At 44.1% G+C, this 21,034-nt stretch overlaps 1 protein-coding gene across 2 annotated transcripts in view; it reads left to right on the plus strand.

The window, feature by feature from the left end:
• Positions 1–21,034, plus strand: part of PREP (prolyl endopeptidase) — an 821,567-nt gene that overhangs the window by 387,697 nt on the left and 412,836 nt on the right. For both annotated transcript variants that reach the window (XM_078648442.1, XM_078648443.1), the window contains exon 8: positions 19,889–20,080. In XM_078648442.1, the coding sequence (XP_078504568.1) occupies positions 19,889–20,080 (192 nt within the window). The remainder of the gene's footprint in view (positions 1–19,888; positions 20,081–21,034) is intronic.

Genomic DNA, 21,034 nt, shown 5'->3' on the forward strand with positions numbered 1-21,034 from the left:
ATGCGAGGTGAATCCTGCATAGATTGTGTTGCCATAGTCCAGTCGGCTGGTGACCAGGGCCTTTGTGACGGTGCGCTTGGTGTTGATGGAGAGCCGTCTGAAAATCTTGTGGAGGGTGAGGATGCTGGTGGATGAGACTAAGTTGACTTGTTTTTTTCATGTTGAGCTTGCTGTCCAGAATGATGCTGATTTTGCCTGTAAGGTTGTTTGGTGTTGGTCCTAGTTTGGAGAGCCACCAGGAGTCATCTCATTTGGAGGTGTTTCCAAAGATCAGCACTTCTGTGTTGAGCTGTAGGCAGTTGTTCCTCATCCATTTGGCGATTTTCGTCATGTATCTGCGAAAGTTTGTCAATCTTGTTGAGGGGTCTGCTGATAAGGAGATGATGAGCTGTCTCTCTTTGGCGTAGATATGATGATGAGTCCATGTGATCTTATGACGTTGGCCAGGGGAGTTATGTAGGTGTTCAACAGGGTGAGGCTGAGGGATGAGACTTGAGGGACGCCCCAGATGTTGTTCTTAGGTTCAAAGGTAAAGTCTGTGTTCTGTCTGTAAGGAAGGAGGCGATCCATTGGAGGGTGTCTCCATGTATTCTGATGTTGTGGAGCCTTCTGATGTGGGTGCGGTGTGATACTGTGTCAAACCCTGCTGGACGGTCGAGAAGGATCAGAGTCGCCATTTTACCTTCATTGAGGATGGGTCTTGTGACGTCTGTGGCTGCTGTCAGGCCGGTTTTGGTGCTGTGGATCGCGTGGAATACGGATTGGAACTTGTCCAGAAGGTTGCGATTCTCCATTTGTTCTGTAAGTTGGTGGTTGATGGTTTTCTTAAGGGTTTTGGCTGGGAATGGGAGCAGAGAGATAAGGCGGTAGTTCTTGAGATTGTAGCGGTTGGCAAATGGTTTCTTGAGCAAATGCTTCACTTCTGCATGCTTTCATTCCTCAGGGAAAGTGCCTGTGCTGATCGATGTATTGAGGATGGAGGGGAGCTCACTGCTGATTGTCTTGCTCCTGAGGTTGAAGATGTGGTGGGGTCACGGTCCGTGGGTGCTCTGGAGTTGATGGAGGTCATGATGGCTGTGGTGTATTACATGGTGAGCTGATCCTAGGTGGTGATCAGGTGGTCATGTTTTTCATTTGTTGGATTAAGAAAGCTGAGGAGGTTGGTGTCTTGGGGATCAAAGTTTCTGTAGATAGTGGAGATCTTGTCGTGGAAGATATCCACCGGGGAGTTAGAGTTCCTGTGAGGGAATGGTGACCTTTCCGGTGGCTATGGGGCTGGAGAACTCTCTGACCATGTTGAAGCGTACATAGCTGTAGTTTAAGCTTGCTTTGATGCGGTCGGCCAGGGCATTTCTGTTTTTGGGAGTTAGTGGTATTAGTTTAGAGCTGCTTTGAAGGTTAGTCAGTCCATGGGCTCCATGCTAGTGCAGCGAACCGAAAAGATGATGGACATAATGCTGAACGGTGTCAAATATTCAACCAGTCACAGATTTGGGTTAAATCTATTGGTTTTTTGCTCAACATGCCACCCCAGATTGGACCCAGCCATATGCACATCAGTCTTGACCCCACTTCCCCTGGGAACAGTCCAGCCCAAACTTCCAGGCCAGTTCCTCCATGGACCAGAAAACAAGAATCCTGGGACTGGTTTCAGAGAATCACCCCTCATTAGCCAGGACAGCTTGAATCCAGTGGCGGACCTGGGTTAAATCCATTGTTTTTTGCTAGTGCGCCATTTGCTTTCAAGTCATTTGCAGATGCGCTTCTTAGTTCCATCATGTACCAACTTGCTTGCTTGGAGGATCTTTGGGGTTTTGTGGGTTTGCAGGAGTGCTGGGTGGCTTGTGGGTGGTGCTGGGGATTCCCAAGATGGTTAAGTGGACGATGGCATGGTCGGCCCAGGTGAGCTCGGTGACATGTCTATACTTGATTCTATCGCTGGCTCTGAAGATTGGGTCGAGTTTGTGTCCTGCGATGCGGGTGGGATTGGGGACCAGTTACTTGGGGCCAATGTTGCTTATGCTTTTGAGGAGGTTGGTGGTGTTGGGAGATCAAGGTGGAATTTGAGGTCGCCAAGGAAGATGTAGTTTTCGGGATCAATGGCGAACAGGGCGCTTAAATCCGGAATGGCATTGCATGGCAGTGCATGGTCCTGGGGTTCTGTAGGCAAGGGTGCCTTTGATGGTGGTTTTGCTGTCAGTTCGGATATGGAAGTTGAGGTGCTCCATGATTGGGGTGAAACGTCTGTGGTGGTGATGCAGTGAATGGTCTTCTTGGGAATGATGGTGATTTTGCCTCTGGGCTTGTTGATGCGGTCTTTGTGTGCCATCTTGTAGATTTTTTGAGCTTTACATCGTCACTAATCATTAAAAAAGTAAGTAAAACTTTTGTCCCACTTACTGTATTTTCCCATTTCCTTTCCCATTCTCGGTCACAAGTTCACTCCCAGCTTGAAGTCTTCAGTAGGTCAAAGTAAATATGCGCCATGAGTGCAGGAAAACCAAGCAGAACTTGTCCTCATCCTGCCACTCAGTCTGGCAAAAGTTTGCAAGGGGACAACTTGAAGTGTTCAGCTTCTTCTGACTCCTAACCAGTCCTTCTTTTGGTCCCAGCATGTCCTGAATTTCCTGGGCCATCATTGAGGCCATAGCAAATAGCAACCTTCAGGAAGGGCATACTGCAAATTTTCCAGACTGGATCTATCTAGCGTGCCTTCGGGATCCACTTCTGCAGCTGGCTGTCCCCTGACTGCCCCCTCGGGTTCCATTTCTGTATCCATTCGGATGCCAGTCTAGTATTTCCACTCCCACACCAGAGTCCATTCCAGTTCTTTCTATGTCTGCGTGGATTCTGCCAGTGCTGTTACAGGATAATGCATTGTGAAATAGTGCTCTTTAGAGAAGTGTGTCTTTAACTCTTTCCTAAATTGAAGTAGCGTTGGGGTGGTCTTGTAGGATGCAGGATGTAGTTCCAGATAATGAGTAAAGAAAGATAAAAGGCTTGCAGCCTTGTTTATTCCTTTTTTCTTGTGCTTAGTCTGCAGTCTGATGGTGTGCCGTGGATCACCAGATACGGTGAGCCTGTCTGCAAGATAAGCGGGTTGCTGGCTTTGTAAATGATACAGGCTGGCAAGTGGAGAGTGGAGCTCCATGAGAATGGGGGTAATGTGATCATATTACTTCTGGCCCTGGATGAGAGGTGCTGTGGCATGTAGGATGCCATTAAGGCATGGCAGCCTGGAGTCTGGGAGGCCATGGAGTAGGGTGTTACCACCATCTATGTGCAAGAGTACAATGGCTTGAACAGCCGTTCTGAAGTCACTTTCTGGAAGAAACAGTTTCAGAACGATCCACGTAGCATTGTAGCATAAAAATAAAATCTTTCCTCAAACTCTAGTACTTCAAAATGACAAAAGAAAAAACAAATCGGAAGGGGTTTATTGGGTGAGGAAAATAATGTGCTCCACTTTCACAGTTGTTCCTGCATTTTATTTGTTGTCCTACCAGGGTTCATACTAATGAAGGAGTACTGCTGTCTAAATGTGTATTTGTTCCTTTTATACAAAAAATTGCAACTTTGGTTACCAATATGAACACATGGAAACTGTTGTAGTTTGAGGCAGGGTCTTCATATAGGAGTCTGGAGCCACTGAGGGAGGAGGTATGTTCTTTATTTGAGGTGATGCCCTTAGACTACAGTGGTACAAAAGGGGGTGGTGATGGACGGAGCATCTGAACCAATCAAACACTCACACCCAGTCAAAAGATCTGGGTTTGATCCATCACCGTTCTTTAGCCCACTCTGCCACCCCAGTTCAGACATGGCTATATGCAAATCAGTCTGACCCTGTGCCTCATGGGAACAGTCCTGCCCGAACTGCCAAGCCATGCCTTCCCTGGACCGGAAACAAGCTTCCGAGGACCGGTTTCTGGCATTACAGCCGTCTTCAGCCCGGCTTGCCTGAATCAACTGAGGGAGGAGGTATGTTCTTTATTTGAGGTGATGCCCTTAGACTACAGTGACAGCCATTAGGTCTAGGCATGTTGGAGATTGAGTGATTGTAGATATGTGTTCCTGTACTTAATATGCAAGGAAATTGATTTTTGTCTTTGATTTGTTGCTTGTAAGAAAGTGAGGTGTGTAGTATCCTATGTTGTCCCCATTCCCTGTATGTTCAGGCTGGTGTCTCTAATGCTGAGAAGGAATGATGTTATAAAATGTTAGTCTGTGATGTTGAGTGGAAACTAGGGGACAGGAATGGTTGGAGTGCGGATGAGCCCTGACAGGATCTACCTTCTGTAGCTGTAATCTGTAGAAGATTTGTATAGGTTAATATTTTAGTGAATCATTAACAATTTGCTGAATGCATTTTCACACTCGATTACACATATATATGCAGATATGGTCCTATTGATTATGAAACAATTTCTCAATGATGTGTAGAAATGTGGTTTCTTGCTATGGGTTAACCAGGCCACAAATTAGGTACAAAGGCTATCTTTCCTAAAATGGAAGTCAACCCTGACACTCATGTTTCTCTTGCCCCCCCTGCCCCCCCCCAACGGCACTCAGTCCCAATTCTCTCCTCGCTGATTCTGCAGCACAGTGTCAAGCTGATATGTACTGGTTTATTTTCACTGTAACTTTTATTCTGCTCTCGATTAACTCTCTCCGGCTCAGTCACAACTCGCAGCATCACCACGGTCCTTCGGTTTGTTCACTGTGTCCAATTCATTCATATAGCATGTTATCGTTAATGTATCTAGTTTTGTTCTAGCATCTCTGAATGGCATTAGCATAGAGGGTGCTGAATAATTATTCATGCAGTGGGATAGTGCTTAGCTGTTAAGGCAATATGATGTTAATTTTTCATATGCTCTGATTTGCTGGTGAAATGCTACATTTGTTCACACCACAGCGAGTCTGCAGATCTTGTAATTTCATATGCTAACATAATGTATAAAAACCCTTGATTTTGGGGGTGAGCCGGTAGACTTTCCTGTTCTACTAGGGATGATGTCCGTTACTCTTTCAACTTTACTGCCCACTAAGGACTTAAAATAATTTTAGATTTTGCATTTCTGAATAACCTTTATATTGAGAACCTTCGTGGTTTTGACTCTATTACGTATTTTAAATCTATAATAAAACTTTCACTTTTATTTAATCTAGAACTGAGTTTTTGATTGGGCTTATTTACTTAAACTGTATTCCTGATGTTGATCAGTTAGCTTCCTTAACACGGGGACACATTGCTTCATGACCGGTTTAACTCCGTCTCTGATCCAGTGAGATATGGGCATTCTGATTGAGGTAGATTTTGAAGGTTTCTAAAAATGTTTAGGTACCCAACGTCCACAAACCTAAAGGATTAACAGGAAATAAATAACTTACCTCCTACCTGAATGGCTCCAGCCTGTTTATCGAGACCCTGCCCTCTAACTTCAACAGAAACGTATTTAGGGTTCAAGTTGTTTTTGCCAGAACTGTGCCTTGAATGAAAAATGAGAACACGGGAAAACACAGCTACTGGGAAAGCAGGGTATATGCAATAAACATATCTCATATTAATGAAGCCCCTCAAGAGATCAAGAGCTACTGAAGCACAGGTTGACCAGCTCTCTGCTTGCGGAGGAGTGGGGAAGAAGATTGGGCCCTTGCACATGCACAGGCTGACCCTGACAAAGAGTCTACAGAGAGCCTGTTTTGTCGATATAGTGCGGTTAACCGGGCTGGTTTTTGAGATGTCGATTTTAGGCCCTTGTTACAGGACATAGATTAGGTGGAAGGTGTACAGATAAGAAACAGAATAGGTAGAACTGCATTGTATATTTTCAGGTGATGTACTACCAAAGCATACAGGGGGGTGAAGACTGAACAGAAGTAACCAGGATCAACTGGGAAGAAGTAATGTGCTTGGGACAGAAAGAGATGGTCATTAGCAGTAGACAGTGACGTGCATTGCCAGTGAGGGGACACGTATTTCAACATCATGTGTGCAGGAATGATATTAGGGTTTGACAAAGGGCCTGTGGGGCAGTGCTGGACATAGAGGGTGTCAGTCTTGGCAAGCGTCTGACTAATTGCCAATGTGATTCGTCAAACATTAAAGGCCCATTGGCAATTTTTAATTGTTCCTTTAAGTATAATGTGTAACATGGCTTTGGTTGCTGGATGACACGGTCTGCCATGATTCCTTGCAATGTCTCTTGTTAGAACTCTAGCAAGCTTTGTCCTAGTGGGTGAGAAGGCATGTGCTTCTTATCGCCTTACGCCGTCTGATCTAGCTGATGGGTTGGGCACACAGGTGCTGTACCGTCTGGTGTTTGGGCGGTTGTCTTTCAATTATTTGGACCCTATGCTGGAAGTAGGAACAAAGTGGGCGGTACAAAATGGATGATCCATTTCCCCACATGAGAATAGTTCCTCCACAGCCGTACAACCCAACATGGTGGCTACTACTGCACCTTTCAGGTACTCAGTGTGATTCAAAACAGCAACTCTTCATGCCTAAGAACCACTATCCGACAGGTAATTCTTTGCCATCTACCAGAGTTATATCTCCACAGCTTCTGCAGTTTAAGCTGCGGGGCTGCATTTTTCTTCAGAAACACTTTGCTTTTCATTTCCTGTTATTAATTAGTCCAAATCAAAATTCATAAGGACATAGCACCGATTCCTCAAAAGTCAGACCCTCCTTCTCCCAATTAAGGTTTGAGAATCAGTCTGGGTTACCAAGCTCCCAAAATACAAACCAATCTCTTTTATCAAACATCGATCTGGGCACTTTGGGGCTCTGAAGATTCAAGGATAGGCACCAACTCCTCGACAACGCTCCGGATCCTCTGGCTGAGGTCTTTAATGTCTACTGTTGAGTTGTAGCTGTTATTGGGCTGTGAAACAGTGGCTGTTGCGAGATTCACACACCTCTCAACCTCCTTTGATTGAAGACTACTTCCTGTAAATGCCAGAGGTTAGATCACACGACTCTCTACCCACTCTTGGTCTTGACTGATGCACATATCTTCGGTGTCTCTCCAGCAAGCAGCATACACATACAGGCTACCACACCGGAAGTGGATGCATGTCCCATGCTGCACTGGGACAGCTACTTCCTGGTTGCCCGTCTCTGCACCTGGGACCCTTGTTCATGTATAATATTTTTTAAGACTTTGCGACATCAATCTACAGGTGGAACACACTTTCAAGTTTGCAGTACATCTCTGAAGCCCCATTATCTTTGTTTATTTTTTTATTATTTTTATAATCGTCATGTGTGACACCTGGTATCACATCTACTGCAGCCTCCCTTATATGCATTTCTAGTTTGTGATTTTAAAACCAGAATAAATGAGATGTGTATGCAGTCCTGTCAAGCATCACGCAACTGGTGTGACACTCACGCATATCAGTGCGGTGATCCGCATCACAGCACTGAATGCATTTGTCACGCATTTTGCCACCTGTGCCAGCGGCGCGCCAGCAGCTCCTGTGGCCCGGGCTCTCTAGTTCTCACGAGTTAATGCTGCCTGCGCATATTGCCGACTACTCTGTGTGTGTGCCTAAACTGAAACCACAGACACTGCAGCAGCTCTGAGCTGAGCTCTCTGAGCGGCGCCGCCGCGCTACAATGTATCTCTGCTGCTCTGAGTCCCGACGCGCGGCGTGACGTCGTCCGACAGTGTGTTCCCGTTGCCCTGGAAACTTGAGTCTGCAGGGGGGCCGGCCGGCGCCCGGCCTGCCCGCACAGTCGATACAGCCTCAGAGCTGTCAATCACGGCACCTGGTGGCGCAACAGGGCGCCAGGAATTATATCCGGATGTGCCGGCCTGGCTGGGATGGGCCGTCACGTCCGGAGGAAGCAGGAAGTAAAGCGGCGGGTGATTAGTGCAGGCAGCAGGGTTCATTGCGGGCGGGCCGGCGCGCATGCAGTCCTCACTCTCAGCATCATCACCCTGCCATGACACACTCACTGTGAATTATCCCGCGCACCTATAGGCTGTGGGAGAGCGAGAGGGCGTGGCATACTTTAAACTTTGGAAGTCAGCTCACGCAGCCGGCACTCGAACCCGCCTCTGCTGCAGCTCCGCTGCTGCCGGGGCTCCCAGCCTGGTAATGAACACTTATTAGAAGGCTTCCAATCCTCAGTAGACGTGTGGGGTACCGCCGCTGGAGTTGTGGCCTAGTGCCGTAGTACTGCAGCCTGGTCCCTAGGTATGTAAAAAGTTAAGAGTTCCATGCCAGTCACAATGTATTTGCGTGTGAGTGTAAAGTTTAAACATATGCTCGGTAGTCTGCCTCGGGTGTCCTTTTACACACTCGTGACCCGAGAGCGTCAGAGTATTGTGTACCTACTGCTCACTTCTGAAAAGATGCTGCCACACTCCGCCACAAACCTAGCTTCGGCACTTTTTAGACTGACACATCGTTAAACATAAGACAGCGGCGTTTCTGAAATAGCTGTAATAATACAGAGCAGGATCCATAATTGCCGGAGTAACGAGTTGCCACTTAGAACGGGTGCAAGAGTATATTTTCAAAGGAAGTGAAACATCTAGAAGGAAAACAGCGGAACGAGAGGAAAATGGGAAAATTAGCATGCGGTTCAGACAGGTGCATTTGCCTTGTGGCGTGGTGAGGTATGCTCCACGGAATACAACATGCCAGTGGGCCTTTTGTACCCAAAGCCTCCCATTACCTTACCCCCTCCCCCCCCCACCCACCCCCACTGTCCAGTCAATCCTGCAGTGCCGGCCCTCTGTGCAGTGCATGCATATATTGTGTCAATGCTTAGTGACTTCTTTTATACTGTGTGTGCCACGCACGTTAACTTATGATGTTGTATTTTTTGTTGTAGCTGCAGCCTCGGTAGGTCCTGCTTGTGACTGCACTAAAAGTAGAAAGAAGGTAGCAGCGTGTCCTCTTTGAAGTAAAGGACAAACCACACTAGACATGACAGACACATGCTGCTGTCTGGTCTGACCGCACTCGATGTGTGTAAACGATCATGCTAGAGAGTCGTAGGTCTCTGGGGACATCCCACCTTATTCCAATACTTTGGCATTCAGACCAGTGTTTCATGAAACCAGAGAGTTTCACGTCACAGCAGAGCACGACAGGATGGATGAGGGAAGAATGTCCCCTACCTCATTTTTTCAGGAGGTTGTGATAACACACTGAGACAGAGAGAAGGGGAGGGGGAGACTAGTCAAGAAAGGAATAGGAAGATTGTATAATAAGGCAGTGGAGTACGATGACGTTGCAGAGGTATCGGAGAAAGGGTGAAGGAAGCTGAGAGGGAAAATGGTGAGACTTGGGAGACAAGATACAGCAAGGGAAAGCAGGTGCTGAGCAGGAATGAGGAAGAGACATGGGGCAGGGGAGAAACAGGCATTGAAATATATGGGACAAACAAGGAGAAGTAGGCACATTGTAAGCAAAACGCTGACAACTGGAAAGAGACAAACTGTGCAAGATGAAAAGGGCCAGGAAAGAGCCAGAGAGCAGAGCAACACAGATGAGAATAGCACTGATTTACTTAGCAAGAATCAGTTTATAATTGGACACATCATGTATACTTTTTCATGATATAATGGACGACGTCACCTTTAGGGAACTACATCAGGCAAGCATTCTCCAATAATATTGAATAGCAAAATAAAAGGCACACACCCTATTGTGCATTATTTGAAATGATATGCAATTGTGGGTTATAATCCTTATATGACTGGATAACTTTATTTACATTGCTTTTTATGTTTTGTTTTGGAAAAGGCCAGCGTGTCATCAATCAGCCTGTACTATAAGTAAAGTTACAGCTCGTCTGCATTAATTGCAGTCACTGTCTGCCAGTCTGAATCATGATGATACATTTGTTTAACAGTAAAATTAGTTTACAAGGGCCCTAAATTAGTGCCCTTCATTTTCTGGTGCTTTTCAGCAGTTGCAAGGTTTTAGAATTTCTCGATGCTCAAATGGGTATAATTTCTAATATTTTAATGTTTCGCTCGTCTTCATTGCTTGATTTTGCTCGCGAAAAAGTGTCACTCTTAGTCGTTGAAATGTCACTCATAATTACTCTGAAATTATGGAAATGTCACACACAGCAATCTGAAACCTTGGCAGCTATGGTATGGTACACTTATTGCTTATAAAATGTCAATGTGTAGGCATATAATTCACCTTATTGGCTTCAGTTTAGTGCTTCTGAATCATGGATCTGAATCATGGAATCATGCGAATTCATCTAGATCTCTCGTTCCGAATGGGTTTTAATTTGGATTGGCAAACGAATTTACAAAGAACGCAAACTGTTGCTGTGAAGAGGAATTTGTAGTAAAATTTGGAAATTGTCAGTCTTATCTGCTTTGGTAATTTACCTTAATACCCCCCATTTGAGAACAAGTTCGAAAATCAATAGCTCCACTAATTAGTTATCACTGTGTTTTATGTCTGCAGGTTTTTTAATGAACCAAACCAGATTTCCATACAAACTTAAGGCCATTTCTTCTTATCCTTCGACTGAAGTCGGCATCTCAAATTGCCTTCTTACAGCGAAGTCTGAAATCTTCTTTCCCTTTGCTGGAATAATCACTTTAGAGGTGCCAGGCTAAATACTTAGGAGACACCTGAGGGACAAATGTATAGCAAGTAAAATTATGGTGTCCTCTTTCTTTTGTCCTCCATTTTGTTTTCTTTTATCCTTTGAGAGTCCCCAAAAACAGATTCACAACATTCAGCTCATGTAACATATGATGGCTGCTTATTTTTACTTTACGAAAAATGCAACTTTTCTACTAAAGATGGTGGAAATATATTAGGGGCTTTATAAACGCAAAGCAAGCGTGATGCTCCATTTTTTATAGTCTTTATCACTCATTGGAAACAAGTCTGCTCACTTTACTAAACTTTGAATGCAATTTAACTGTGTGGTCGCATGTTTTCAGTTGCACAGCTTGCTCAATTAAACATAGTTAGCACTTACATCTGGAGGAAGCTAAGGGACTGATGTGATAACATTCATATTTTCAATTGCAGACCTTGACATTCGCAAAGTCACTGGGGTTGTGACTGCAGAATCCCTATTTGTTATGAAGAAAAACCATTTTATGAGTTTGAAACATTTTCCAATCCGTAAAATGGGGTTTGCAACACTTACCAAATCACAAATTTAAAGGGGGTGTTTCTTCCACATTTCCATTTGGTAACCGAAGTATCAATGGTTTGTGACCGCAATTTCGGTCGCAAACTATTTACCAGTTGAAGACTCCTAAATGATTCGCTAAGGTTAAGGGGTCCCTTTGAGAATCGGGTTGGCAACTTCAGGGGCCTGCTCCTCTTGAAGTTTTCCCATACAGTAAACATTTATTTGTAGATTAGCCCCAGTTCCTTTAAGAAACTTGGCTGCGGTAAAAATACAAATGATGTGTTCCGTTTGGGAATTCAAGTACTGGGATGAGGGTCTGCTGTCCCATGCAGGCCACCTTATCTGCAGTTGCTGCCAATCGCACGATGCTGCAAATAGCAACCTGTCTAATGACCACAAGTTAGACAGGTCATTCTGCAACCCTCTGCCAAAGGCGATCTTCCCAATTGACTTCACGTAAAAAAACAAGAAACATAAATACAAATACATACCTATATACACATACATAGTGGGGCTTTGGGTTAGCCCTCTTCAGCCATTGGTCTGTTCAGCTGTTGTTTGCATTTTGTTTCTACTAATCAGCCTTCTTCATCCATTGGTCTGTTAAACTGCACCATAGTGCAAGGACAATAGTTTCATTTGCCAATTTTTTTCTTTCCATTCTTTCTGTTTAAAAAAAAAAAGTCTTCGTTCTCTGGCTTTAAACTGTGCTTTCTTGGTAACCATTATTCAAAGTCAACAGCATCTTTTCTTCATACCCACAACTCTCCTCTTTTCCTGGGATATGCACTAAAACAACAAGCATTGGCATAGCCAATAATTCTCGCCTTTGGGACCTTATAAGTGTTTAGCCAGAGATATTGACTTTGCCTATGTCTTTAAGCTGTGACTTCCATTTTGTGAGGTTGAGGCAGAGCTGCTGCTTGATTTTGTATTCTTTGAAGAGTGACTTTGCAACTCCAATTTGATGTCTTTCGTTAAGAAGAGAGAGAACCCTTGTCAACTTATTTTATTCTTAAAATGTTTTATTGTGTCCAGTTTATGATTGCCTGGGCACTTTTATTGTATTTGAAAACTCTGGTTCGGTGTTGAGGCATACTTAGCGTCGTGCCTGTACTGTAAAAAATAAATAACTCCTGTGCTACTCAGATTAGCCAGGAGAGGTTGACCGAGAAAGACCTGAATCATAAGAAAAATGTATTTATGATGAGCTGAAGACATACGATTAAGGCTCTTCTCCTGTATTCTGTTGTTACTGTAATCTGCTGTGTACTTTTTTTTTATACATGAAGCATTTTTATGCCAATGTAAAAAGAATGCTCTGTATACGCATCTGTAAAAATGCATAGATCTTTGGGGCATAGCTGAAACTGAGTGCACTAGAACTGAGCAAATTCGATTTTGATTATGTAAAAGTACAATCCGGCTGTGAGTGACAACCCTTTATGTTTGTCACAATGGATTTTGTAGATATATATTGAGTGTTGCATAGAATAATGTTACTCTGCTGCAATATAGAGAGCACAATTTCTGTGGATGTTTTAGTTAGTTTGCTTGCCTTGCATTCGCTAAGCACCAAGATATTCCTTTAGGTATCATTTGTTGTGTTATATTAAGTGTTGCTAATATAACATATGGCACTGAGACAAATCCAGGAAACTGTTGGTTTAGCTCTTGAAAAGGGAGTCCCATCCTATGCAGGAACCAGCAATAAGAGATGCATTGTTGATGAATGCTGTATTCCCAAACAGGTATAAATGGCATCTTTTTGATATATTTATGCCTATTCCTCTAACATGCAAGGTAAATAAATGGTATTGGAAGCTAGTGCGTTGTAGAAGCTTTCCCACATGCAGAAATAAGTATTGCAGAATTTAGGAAGCAGAGAGAAGGTCCTAGTAGAGGAAATTGGAATCTATCAGGTGAGGACCCCCTGGCAGTTGAATTTTATTAGCTCTACAGATAAATACTGGCTCATATGTATCAATGGCTAACGGAGGAGGCATTTGCCTTTGAAATTGTCCCTGAATTTACTAGATGCTAAATACCAATACATCCACATGGAATAAAAGGCTTATTTACAGGTATCCTTGTTTTGCACTGATAACAAAATTGTTAGGAAAGTACTAACTTGTACATTGAAGACGTTTATAGGAGGAATAGTACTAAAGGACCTATAAGGACGAGCAGGTGGTAGGCTCCTGGATGGATATACCGATTTTGGTTGTAAGGTGGGTTTTAAAACTTAGCCTGTAAAAGATTTTAGAATTATCAATATTGATAATTAGTGGACGGATAGGGCTATAAGATGTTTGTGGTTTATGAGGGAAAGGGGAGGATTTGAGGGTGGTTGGGGGTTAAGGTCTCTGGAGAAACCTCCACTTTGTGACCTCGCCCTGCACTGGAGGGACCTGCTCACAGCTGCCTCAAAGTCCACTTGACAGACCTCCACTCTGTGACCTCATCATACACTGGAGGGACCTGCCCGCAGCGGTCTGCCCCAGCACTGGAGGGACCTGCCCTCATCTCAGTTCACTGAAGAGACCTTCCCTCTGTTGCCTCACAGGACAGACCTCTACTCTGTGACCTCACCGTGCGTTGGGGGGGGACATGCTGCCTTACAATTCACTGGGGGGACTTGCACGCGGTGACCCCAGCCTGCACTGGTGATACGTGCCCCCGGTGCTGGGGGGCTTATTAGTCTCACGCCCACTGTTTCCTTTGGCCCTGTGAGCTCGGCCGCCAGCTGTAAACATGTGCTTGGGGCTAATCTGGGACCACCAGGGAAGAACAAGGACCCCGACTGCGACCGACATCAGCTGATAACGTGCTAAGAAGAACTTGCTAAACTCCCAATAGCGATGTTTGCACACCTTCCTTAACAATACCTCTCATTGTCCCACTTTGCTTGCCTGGGTTACTCCACCCCGATGAACCCGGATTTTAAGATTATTAGTTCTGTAAGCAGACCCCCCTCCAAGTGCATTGAAACAAAGTAAGCCTGTAAGACTGCTCTATAAATGCAACAATGTACAAGGCGGTGGGATGCTATTGTGCTGTATGCTTAGCCTTGAGTGGGCAAACAAAGTTGAAACAGATCTAAATTGTGTCAGAGCGAGAACAGCCCCAGACACTGCCAAAGCCAGAATAGAGGCAGTCACAAGCCAGCAGGTCGGGCCAGAAGGGATGAGATGAGGTTGAAATGGATTACATGAAATAACCGTATTTACAGCGCCTAGACCAGGGGTATACAAACACATATACAATACAGTTACAAGAGGTTAAGCGGCGTGCATGGACAGCCCAATGGACACCTATAGTAGTCACTAGTAGTGTACCCCTAACACTCTTCCTAAAGTTGTATCCCTTTCAGAGATATGGGGTCCTTTCATCCTTTTCAGGATAGACTGCGTGCACCTGCATCAGCCGGTCCCGGAAGAACATGGGTAAATATCTGAACATTAGTACGGTCGGTTGATGTTCCTGCTGCGGTGAGCTGAGCCTGACACCAGCTCATTTGCTGGAATTCTATTGACTCTTTACCCAGCCTTTCACCTGTCCGAGTACAACATCTTTAAAAGCATGCACATTATCGTAGGTGCAGCTCAGCTTACTGAGCCAGCCTTATCCATCTTTTTAATCAGCTGGCATTTTTATGAGTTATCAACATAACTTACTAAAATGTGACCTATAGCTCCTGAGGAAATAATATCGTAAGCAAGACAATGATGATCTGGAATGTAAACGATATATACACGTATTGTTTATGCAGTTTTTAGAAAGACGTCATAAATAACGGCTGAGCGGAATCCTATACCTTTCTTTACAAATATGGGCATAGCGCATAGAAGTGCTTGCATTGCTCCCAAACCTTTTAACAATGAAAACTGCAGCGCAGTAAATACATGAGCGTAAAATAACCTATAGTTGTGTATGTCGATGTGTTGTATTACATTGCAACATTCATGCAGCGTTTCTGTGCCATGACGAGGTCGCTAAGCGCTCATAACAATATGTTGCTTTGATTGACATGTATAATGGACAACTGAATAAAGGCACGTGAGTTATTCAGCCACGAGCCACCGAAGCAGTACGCAAGGAGGAGATGAGATCTAGGCACTGGACTGATGATCTTGGATTAAAACATTATTGATCTCGGTTTCTCAACTTCCCCACAATGTGTGACCCTGGGCAAACACTTTCATCTCCCCAGCACTCAATAATTCAGCTAAGAGCAAGACTGTGCTGCCCAGAGAGAAGTAGTGGGGGATGGGGGGCGGAGAAAGGGGGGTTGGAGTTGTGGTTGGATGGTGTGTGCGCGTGGGGGGAGAGGGGGTTTAAAAGTCTCCACAGGTTTTTTTTACTTTTCTAAAACGGGAGCCTCCACTCTAGTTACGCGAAGGGCAAGGGGGAATGTTGTCCTAGCACTCTTTTGTCAATCCCCTGGATCGAGACATTTGTGCCCCCGTGCATTATGGGAGAGGGTCTATAATGCAGCCTTTTCAAACAGTCGGACCGCCTGTTTAGAATCCCGTAATAAATGGGCGTTCCCAATCAATTGCATCCTCGCAGCTTTTCCTGGAACCGAGATTCTTAGGTAAAAAAAAACTCGATTGCAGAGATCCTGTGAACTATACACATTAGAGCGGAGTGATAATATTCTGCAGTATATTACTGTGGATATATCCCCCACCCCCGCTCCCTCTCCTATGTTCAGCCACTGATTATCATCACCATAATGATGTGGTATGGAAGCTGATATTTGAGAACGCCTCCTTTCAGTAACAAGCCCGCGAGTGATGCGCGCCAACAGCTAGGTTTTCCTTGGGCACACGTGTTTGTCTCTGAAATGAAAAGTTACATGAATTCTTAAGACATGGTCATTGTCATTTTTTGTGTGCAATTTTACAAAACGGGACAAGATGCAAAATAGTATCGCTTTGCATATATTACATGGTTCCTAGGGTTTAAGTGTGCTTCATGAGACACAATGAAACCTAATTGCAATTAAAACCAAGCAGAACAGGAAAAACAAACGTGCGTGCCTTGTGCTAAAGGAGGAGGCACCAGGGGGAGGGGAGAGAGGAGGGGGCCTGCGCCCGTTTCCTTTGCTGGAGCAAGCAGGGGCACCATATGTTTGCAAGTTAATTACAAACATATGGTGTCAAAGCTCGCTCCCGCAAGGGAATCGCCAAACGTGCACACGTTGCCATTCAAAGCAATGCAATGCGTTCGCGTTTTTGCCCGGAAAGCTGTGCCGATTACTAAAGGTCTTTTTACTACGCAGCGCATGCGCGCTGCGTAGGCGAGACCTAAAAAGGGCTTTGTGTTGCCTGTTTAGATACAAATGCCTGCTTGAAAGCACCGTACTTTTCTTATAAAATAATACTCCTTGGTTATTTATTAAATTTACATCTTTTATTGTAAGCATATGGCCACCGGGCTTAGGCAATGACATGTTTTCTTTTTCTTTTTTTAAATTTTTGGTCCATATGATTTCAATTAAAAAAATGAACAGTTGACCATCACACTAGCTTAGCAGGGCCTGGCCTATTGGCTTTGTCTAGGCTTGTTATATCGGAAGGCTCTTTTTTCCTTGGTTCAGTTGTGGGTTTTTCTTTCTCCAGGTTTGCGCTTCTTCAAAATGCTTACAAAAAAATAGGACAAAAGTTCCAGAGCACTTTAGGGAGTCTTTCTAATATACAGCAATATAAGGACAATTAAGTTTAATTTTATAGACGTAAAAGCCATTTAAGTAATATGTACTTCTGAGAGCAGACTGTACCCAGAATTCAGGCTGTACTTATCACTCAGACTAGACCCAAACATCTGTCGGATCTCAGCACTGGGACTGCTCCTAGAACGGAGACTGCACTAACACCCACCCCTTTGACTTTAGGTATTGTGCCTTCATCCTTGAAAGAACTGTAGTCGCGCCTTTGCTGGAAAAGCCACAGGTCGACATCACATTGTGAGTCACTTTATCAAACTAGCCTTATCCGTCAAAATTGCTTGAAGTTGTGGTGTTTCTATAACTGTAGATTTGAGTTGAGAAGACTGCACAAGTTTTGCATAGGCCTGCGTATGGAATTAGTAGTCACCTCAAATACTGGACGACCTAAGACTGGTGGAGAAATGTGAGATTGTATGTTGCAATACCATTTTACAACCATATTGTGTCCTAAATATGGTTTACAAAAATAACGCTTCATGGGGTGTACATTTTCTATTATTAAATTCCAATGTGGTGATATTTATGAAAATGATAAATAGGACATGTTTTTGTTAGGCTAAGTTTAGGCAACATAATTCTTGTACCGTTCTCAAATGTGGATTTAGATCATGGAAGGTGCACCAGGAAAGAAGTCACACTACTGCCGGGCGCACCTGCCATTCCTAAGAAGGAGAACTTACAGATCATCGTGGCTCGATTTGATACATTTGAACCCATATTGTGGGGTGGCTTCTTGTAATAATCTTGAATCTTTTTGTGAATACACTAGAAATCTTGGATTATTTCACCTAGCATATATAGAACTGACTAAGTTCATTTGATAGGAATAAAACCCTTTGGCTGATGCCTAATCGCTTTTTTTACAAAGAAGAATAAAAGAAACTTAAAGGACTTGCTTAAAAGATTGTGACTTCTTTCCTGGTGCACCTTCCATGATCTAATACCTACTTGTCTGGATTCCAGTGGAGCCCAACTGCGGCGGGTTCCGAAGGCAAAATGTACAGGACTCTTATAATTGTGTTACAGGGATTGATGTGCTGAACCTGTGGTCAGCCGCGGTTTGGAGTTTTTTTGTATTCAAATGTGGATTTGTCTTGTGGCAGTTGTGCAAAATTAGGCGGTACCTCGAACAGAATAGGCAATGGCTGCTAAATGCAACAGCGGAGGCCTGTAGAGGCTGTGGCCCAGGGTCATGCTGCCCGCTTTTTACGGCCTGAGTAGGTTGACAAGTAGAGCATAGATACAGTCTCAGTGAATTTGTATTGTCCATCAGCCATTCTCAGTACCGCGCCTTCTTAGATTATCAGTCGCTTTAGGTTGCATCATTGAATGTGAGAACCGTCTACTTATACTCAGGATCTTTTTGCCCGTGAACCTAGAAGGAGTTATGCTGGTGTTTGGACTTTCTCGCTCTTGGCAGCTCAGCTCTGGAACTGTCTTGCTCGCAATCTCAAATTTGTGGAAAAACTGATCTCGCCTGTGTTGTGCAGCCGAAAAGATGGTGTATCAGATGCCTACGGAAATAGGAAAAGGTCTGGGGCCCATTGGGTGGCATAGAGGGGCTACTGATTCATTTTGGGGAGGGATAAGGAGGTTTGGTTGCGGAAACATCATGAGATTTATTAATAATGTTTCAAGATAATAGTACTGAGGAGAGGAATATTATCTACTCATCGGCAGCCAATGTATCGGTAAAAGTCATACATTGTAATGTTCTATTCCTACTGTCAATAATTTTCCAACGAATTACTGTTTCTGTGCAGCTGAGCGTATGTTAAATGAAAAGAATTAAAAATATTTTTATTTTCCAAATTGACTCGTGCTTTTGTTAAGTTGGCTGTCTTGTTAGGTTCAGCGCTAAGGCTTCAATGCTGCTTAGGTGATAGTTGCACTTTTACTTTTTATTGTGAAAAACTCTGGAAGATGAAATGCTGGGCAGCTAATGAAGTGCAAAAGGAACATTTATATAAAAAATATCAAAATGAGTAAGCGCCCAGAGTGGAACGTTGGGAGCTGGCCTTCCAATCAGAATGATACCTTTGCTGACCATATCCAAGGCCTGCTCCAGAAGAATTCTGCTGCTGACAGTTCCATAGATGTGCTGGTAAACCCTGCCCCGTTGGCCTCTGGTGAGGTACCACTCATTTTCTTATTTTAACCCCTGCTTGTTTCAGTCCTAACTGTTTCAGCCTTGCAGTCTACCTCCCCTCACTTCACTGAAGGTGAACAGCAGTCCTAATAAAACCCCAGAAGAGTACATTTTTGACTGTTAGCTGTTTGATATGGATTGCTTTCACGTTTCATGAAGAGAATGGGTGGAGCTTGTATAGCAGCTTACTTTTTGCAGCGGCGCAGGGAGAAAAACAGGAACAGCACGCTGAAAAAGAAAGTATGCTTTTGGTCTGAATTGCTTTCTGGAGCTGACACTTTTTGTGGCTCCCAGTGAGATGGGCTAGTATCGGGGTGCTAAGAGCCTTATTGCCTGCATCTTCCAGGGCGGTAACGTTAGGGACTCTTCCCTGTTATTCACCCTTGCCTGTTGCCTTCGCCAGTCGCAGTAGGGCATGAAGTTAACAGCTGTCATTGCCCACAGCTTTGTGCAATAAAAAAATGTTTGGGCTGGATTCGTTCTCCTGTTTAACTGGATCATTCTAGAATAGGATATGTTAAGTATACCGCCATGCATGGGAAATCATTTAATCTCTTGTGGATGTTGTAAAAAACTATGTGCCATAAAACCTATAGCTCATGAATTACACACACGACAAAAAAACTTGCAAAAGAAATGTGCTGTGAATGAAAATACACTCCTGAAAAAAATTTGGTTGTGTATTATTAAAATACTGCAGAATTTCTAATCTTGTAATTTGTGACTTTCTACGAATTCCTTTTTAGTTGGAAGATATGACTGTCTTTCGCCAATTCAGTGTTTGCACTTTTCAGACCAAATGGTTACAGCTCCACGAAGTGCCTCCAAAGTTTTGAAAATTAATGCTTTTGTATTCTAGGAATTCTCCAGTGGGTGAAGCTGATTGACAACTTTGATGCTGAATATGAGTACACTACCAATGAGGGCACAGTGTTCACTTTTAAGACCAACTCTTCAGCACCAAATTATCGATTGATCAACATCGACTTGAATGACCCAGAGGAGTCTAAGTGGAGAGTTCTAGTTCCAGAGCATGAGAAGGATGTGCTAGGTAACAATTGTAATTGTAATTTTTTTGTTCATATGATGTTTTAACTGGCAGTGGGTAATTTCATATTTGGCTAGTCTAGTCACTACAGTGATTGGTTTTGTTTTAACTTGTCAGTTGGTACCACATGCTGCCAACCAACACCACTCTAGCATTATTTTCTATTTGAGATAGTTTGGAACCCTATTTATAGGTCGAGAACACAAACAAAAGAAATCACTCATTTGTAAAGCTCGGTTTGTAAGGACTTTTCTTGTAAATTTAAACTTTAGAAGATCTTAAGAAGAGCACTCGGGTATTGAACACTTTCGCTGCTAGCCCGCCCTCCCCCTTCCACCCCCCAAAAATCCTGATGCTAAGCTATTTGGGGTAGTTTGCACTTAGGCCTCCATAACCTTTTGTCCACATCAGCTATCCATGCCAAATTTGCGTCCTTTTTTCCATCGTCGTAGGGATGCTAAAGGTACCCAGTGTTTGTTAACCCTGAAAGGTACCAAGGAAATAGCCAAAATATAGCTAACATTTGAGTTTTGGGGGAAAAATAGGAGCAAAGTGTTCCGGATAAAAGTGTCTGCTTTTTAGGTCTCGCCTGTCAATGCGCATGCGCATTGAGCGGAGCGAGACTATAGGGGCTTAAACAGACTTTAACTAGACTGGCGATTTGATGCAGTGCATGTGCGCTTTTAGCTCAATGCGCAAGCGCAATGAGTTAAAATGCGCGTGCACACCATCAAATCGCCAGTCTTCGCCATCTGTTCCCCAGCTTGGTGCCACTAGCACCTCCCCTCTCTCTCCCCGCACACAGCCTTGCTCGCATTTCCCCCCCCCCCTCCCCAGCCGCCAGCACCTCCCCTCTCTCTCACGGCCGCCAGGCCGTGTTATTTTGCTCGCATTTCTTCTCCCCCCTCCCCAGCCGCCAGCACCTCCCCTCTCTCTCATTTTGCTCGCATTTCTCCT

Source organism: Lissotriton helveticus, chromosome 6 (genome assembly GCF_964261635.1).
Source record: "Lissotriton helveticus chromosome 6, aLisHel1.1, whole genome shotgun sequence".
Taxonomy (NCBI): Eukaryota; Metazoa; Chordata; class Amphibia; order Caudata; family Salamandridae; genus Lissotriton; species Lissotriton helveticus.